Genomic DNA, 5,352 nt, shown 5'->3' with positions numbered 1-5,352 from the left:
TACAGCAGGAAATTACCCTAGTGTGGTAAGGGCTGAGTTTAGCAGAGGCAAACGCACTTAAGGAGAGATTTAAGAACAAGTTTTCAGGAAGAGTCTTTTTTCAGTAAGTAAGAAAACGTTGCTTGTTCAGAATTTTTCAGTCGCTGTCATAGTTGTTACGAATGTCTGGCTTTAAGCTGCTGTTAGCAAATGTTTGCCTGAAATGTCTAAAGATCGACTAGCTGGCTGCTAGTCCGCGTTAGTACACTTTGTCTTTTAGACTCGGGCACAATTTAGTAGTTTAGACAACTTTACCTTTATTAAGATAATGTACAGTTGGTGTCGCTTTCAACCTGTTTTATCACCTAGTGACTTTATCCGACAGCTAACTACTATGCAGCTAGGCTATGCTAAATGCTAACTTACCAGATACGCACTTGGTGTGTAACATCGAAAAGTTATGAAATCCACAAACAGCCACTACATAAACCAGTAATACAGCTGAACAATAATGTTTCGGGATAGTTCAACCTTATGGCCATTTTATGCAGAGCAGTTTGTCGTTCTAATTGTCTAATTGGCCAGTCATTTCTGCTGGACTTGTACTTGACTGGCATGATGCGGCACTCCGTTCACAATCTGTACTTGCCTCGCTCTTTGTCAGAGATGCATTAATTTTGTAACTCGGCATACATAAAATGTACACAGAATTTCTTTAATTAAAATGTGTTTGTTTCCTGTTTGATTGTTCTGTTTGTCCTCAGAATATTCTTCCATCAGAGTAAGAAAGAAAATCACTTTCAGCCTTACCCGTTTAGGGGTCGCCACAGCGAATCGTCACACTGACGACTCGCAGGTTGACATTTGGCACGTGTTTTACGCTGGATACAGAGTACATTCTTCTAAAAAGTTGTTTGCTTCTGCTCTTGTTACCAAAGTTAATGCAGATGAATTTGGGAAATTGAGAAGCAACAGTTTTGCTAATTAATCTTTTCCATCATTTTCAAACACAATGCAGGAATGGACAGTGTCTCCAGTGTGAGGCTTGGTAGCTTTTCAGTGTCATTCGTGACAGCACAGTGGATGACGTTTGCTTTTGGACTGTTTGAACAAAAATCTAACTAGTAGATCATGTTAGGTAGTTTTCACCTTACTGACATTTCACAGACCTTTAATTGAGATATCTCAGTGAGAATAATTAGCAGAGTAAATGGATTAAAACAATCATAAGTAGCAGCCCTAAACGTTTTTGAATTGAGTTTGCTGTAAACTGCTCTCTTCTCAGTAGATAATAGCATACATTTGTGTAACATCCAAATGGATCTAATGATAGAGGATGCTGTATGTTTTCCAGATTGTAAAATCTTGTAAGATGAAAAAAAGCTCTAGTCACTTGACATGCATAAATAATCTTAACTTCACTCCCTTCTTGTATTTTAGGCTACCATGGCCTCCTACACTTGCATCAGCTGCCGAGTGGCTTTTGCAGATGGCGAGGTGCAGCGAGCACACTACAAAACTGACTGGCACCGTTACAACCTGAAGCGCAAGGTGGCCAACATGCCACCCGTCACTGCTGAAAACTTCCAGGAGCGTGTCCTGGCACAGAGGGCCGCTGCTGAACAACAGCTGAATGACACAGCACTCACTGAGGGCTGTGCCATCTGCAACAAAAAATTCTCCACTGCCAACGCATACCAGAACCACCTGCAGTCCCACAAACACCAGCAGGCTGAGAAGCAGGCCCTGCTCGCTGCCCAGCGGAAAGTTGAGAAGATGAACGAGAAGAACCTGGAGAAGGGACTAGGTGACGAGAAGGCAGACCACGACACCAGGAACGAGGCCCTGCAGCAGGCCCTGAGAGAGCAGCAGAGGCCCAGCCCGGCCAAACAAGCAAAGGTCCAGGCATCGCAAGGAGCATCAAAGCCGAGGATGGAGAAGGAGAGACCTCCCAGGATGATGTGGCTGGAGGAGCAAGCCAAAAGGCGAGAGAAAGAAGAGGGAGCCACAGCCGAGAACGGTAAGGAGGGGAGATGAAACCACTGTGGACAACTTTTCACTTGTATCAGATACTGGTCTGTATATTTTTCTCGCATCCGAAGCACGGTCTGCTTGTTTTAGGATATTTTTTAAAACCGTTTCTGATTATTTTTATGTTCTTTTTGACGCATAAGCCAGAGCAGTCCCTATTAGGGCTGGGCTATTATCTTAAGCAAAATGAATGAATTAATATTTTCAACAAATTTCATGAAAAGACCAAACCATTTCTCAGCACTTCTCTGACCTCCCTACACTGATAACACCAAATCACATCTTCATTTTTTTGTGTTGATATATGTTGCCATAAAAATCATTCAGAGGAGTGGGAGGATGTTGATGAAGATGATGATGATGATGAGATGGAGGAGGAGGAGGATGATGAAGAGGAGATTATGGACCAGGAGGAAGGAGACTCTGCTGCTCTGTCTCACTCCCCTCTAGCTGCTCTGCCAGGCTCCATCCCTGTCACCGACTGCCTGTTCTGCTCCCACCACTCAAAGTCACTCATGAAGAGTGTCACCCACATGACCAAGGTCCACAGCTTCTTCATCCCTGATGTGGAGTTCCTCATCAACCTCAGGGGCCTCATCCGTTACCTCGGTGAGTCAGTGGATCTGTAAATGTGAGGAAGCGTCATGTGGTGTTAAACAGTGGTTGTTTTCGGTGCTACACTGCCTCAGGCCATTTAGTCTGCTAGGGATCTTAATGTTGACTCGTGTTCCGCTGAAATAAATCAGAATTTAGTCCATAAATCCAGTGTATTCCCAATTCCAGGAAGCAGGAAAGTGTTGAATGAGGGTTTATTTTAGGATAGATTACAATGGCAGGTGATTTTATTTTTATTTTTTTTTCCTTTAGGAACATTAGGCACAAAACAGAATAAAACCAAACCGTAGTCTAGTTCACATAGGCAGCAGGACATGTAATTAAATATATTTGGATCCTGGATTCTAAATCAGTCTTCCCATCACTTAATTATTTCTCCGCAAATGTCCATTGTAGTTGGGGAATGGTGAACATGTTGATAGAAAATGTTTAAATTAAGCCAAGCCTGGTGTTATTAGAAGAATATGCTCTCACACTGAGCCATCTGCCAAACTTTTGTGTGTAAAATAGCTTTTGCTCAGAACCTAGATGAAATCAGATCATACTTCAGCAAGCCAGACCCCTTGCATACAGCTTTCCCACTTATGTTCTTAAAGTTCATCCATCCTGTCAAGCAGCAACAGCGCATTCAGTGGGTTTTGGAACTGTCAGCAGAGCTGTAGTGACCAAATGACCATGTTACTGCCTGGTTCGATAGCAGAGACCCATTTATCTTTCGAGGGAAAACCTCAAGAACAGATTCCTTTTTTATTTAAGCAAGTTTTTCATTTATTCGAAAACATCACTCGAAAGAATTGATACTTTGTTTTTATGTCTAAATAATAGGAAAACCTACAGACTGGTTCAACAGTCACTCTGCCTTATGTGAACTTGATCTTTCCAAATATCAGATGAACGATTTTCCCAGCTGGACCTAAACCAGTGTTCATGGAAATATCTTGCACCTGCAGGCAAAAGCTGCTTTTGTTGTTGCACATGATTTCATTTTCATGTTTTCTTACTAGTCAATCTAATTTGAATCTTTTCTCCTTGTGTCACAGGAGAGAAAGTCGGTGCAGGGAACGTGTGTTTATGGTGTAATGAGAAGGGGCGTTCGTTTTACTCGACAGAAGCGGTACAGAGTCACATGACAGACAAAAGCCACTGTAAACTCTTCACAGATGGCGACGCTGCTCTCGAGTTTGCAGACTTCTATGACTTTAGGTAATAAAACAATTTTTAAGCTAATTACTCTATATGTATCTTGCACTGTGATCTGTTTAGTCTTCTAGAGACCAGTGGGAATGGATGAAATGCATCTTCTCCTGTAGTGATACTGGTATCTAATGACAGCAGGGAGGTTTTTATTCTGTTTTGCTGTCATTTTAGTTCACGCTCCTTTGTTCTTTGCCAACAGGAGCAGCTACCCTGACAGGAAGGAGGGAGACAACACTGAAGTGGATGAAGAAGAGCTTCCTGATGACAAGAACCTGGAGTATGATGATGAAACACTGGAGCTGACTCTCCCTTCAGGTGACCTGGCATGATATTAGTTTTTAGAATCAGCAATGGTCCATAGTGGATTATAATTAAGAGTACAGAATATGTGGCTTTAGATTTCTGGCTTACTGCCATTCAGAGTGTTATATTACCTCTAAAAGTGCATGGTGTTAAGAGTCCCAGAAAGAAAAACTAGACCTGGAGATGTTTGATGTCGCCTTCACTATAGCGTGGTTTTACTGTTTGTGCTTATTTGTCCGTTCTGTAACAGAATGCGTGTCCTTGCTGTGTTTCCTTAGGTGCTAAAATCGGCCACCGTTCCCTCATGAGGTATTACAAACAGCGGTTTGGCACTCAGAGAGCGGTGGCTCTGACCAGCAATAAGAACGCTGTCCACAGGGTCCTGCGGCAGTACCGATCCCTGGGCTGGGGAGGAGACGGAGGTGAGACTCAGCCTGGGCCGCACAATGTTAGAGTAGTTTTCTATTTAACATTTGATAGAGAGAAACAAGTCAGAGAACTGAATGAGGTTTTGAACCATTCTGGCAGTGACTCAACATTTTTCTTTCTCTTGGTTTCCTTTATTAAAGTTGACTTGCATTTTTCACTTTTGAAATATTATGACCAGGTGAAGAACCGTCACACTCAAATCTAATACAATTTTCAACTAGACCAAGGAGAGGAAGAAGTCCAAAACATCAGGGCCTCTCTCTCTCTCTCTCTCTCTCTCTCTCTCTCTCTCTCTCTCTCTCTCTCTCTCTCTCTCTCTCTCTGTGTGTGTGTGTATAGTCTTGAGGAGGTTTAAAAGTGAACATTTCTGAATCACTTTTCTTTATGACACATAAATTGGATGTGACTCTGCTTAACCATGTGACTTAGTTCATGGTGTTTATAACTGCTAAGACAGGACATAGTTATTAAGAGGCGCAGTTTGTTAAAATTCGTTTTTTTTTTTTACATGTCTCTTATGACAGTTTTCCCTCATCTATACTCAGTTGTATTTGTCATCATGCAGCTGAACTAGGTATGGGCTCCCCCTTGTGGTCACAACTGTTCCCATAATAACCCTAAGCAGCCTGCTCCTAAACCCACTGTATGTACGTGCATGTTGTCCCCCCTCCCCCTTGTGCCTCAGGTGACAGCTCCTTCCAGCAGAAACGGAGAGACATGCAGTATGTACAGATGATGAAGTCAAAGTGGATGCTGAAGACGGGCATGAACCACAATGCCACCAAGCAGAAGCACTTC

At 42.6% G+C, this 5,352-nt stretch overlaps 1 protein-coding gene across 1 annotated transcript; it reads left to right on the top strand.

The window, feature by feature from the left end:
• Positions 1 to 130: 130 nt before the first annotated feature.
• Positions 131 to 5,352, top strand: znf622 (zinc finger protein 622; the record flags this gene model as incomplete). Its single annotated transcript, XM_020617687.1, has 7 exons — positions 131 to 237; positions 1,420 to 1,999; positions 2,338 to 2,619; positions 3,666 to 3,828; positions 4,022 to 4,137; positions 4,404 to 4,547; positions 5,240 to 5,352. Coding segments are annotated over exons 2-7 (1,392 nt in total), but the record flags the coding sequence as incomplete, so codon positions are not given.

The sequence above is a fragment of the Monopterus albus genome, unplaced genomic scaffold, assembly GCF_001952655.1.
Source record: "Monopterus albus unplaced genomic scaffold, M_albus_1.0 scaffold193.1, whole genome shotgun sequence".
NCBI lineage: Eukaryota > Metazoa > Chordata > Actinopteri > Synbranchiformes > Synbranchidae > Monopterus > Monopterus albus.
This window is presented reverse-complemented; position numbering and strand designations above follow the sequence as displayed.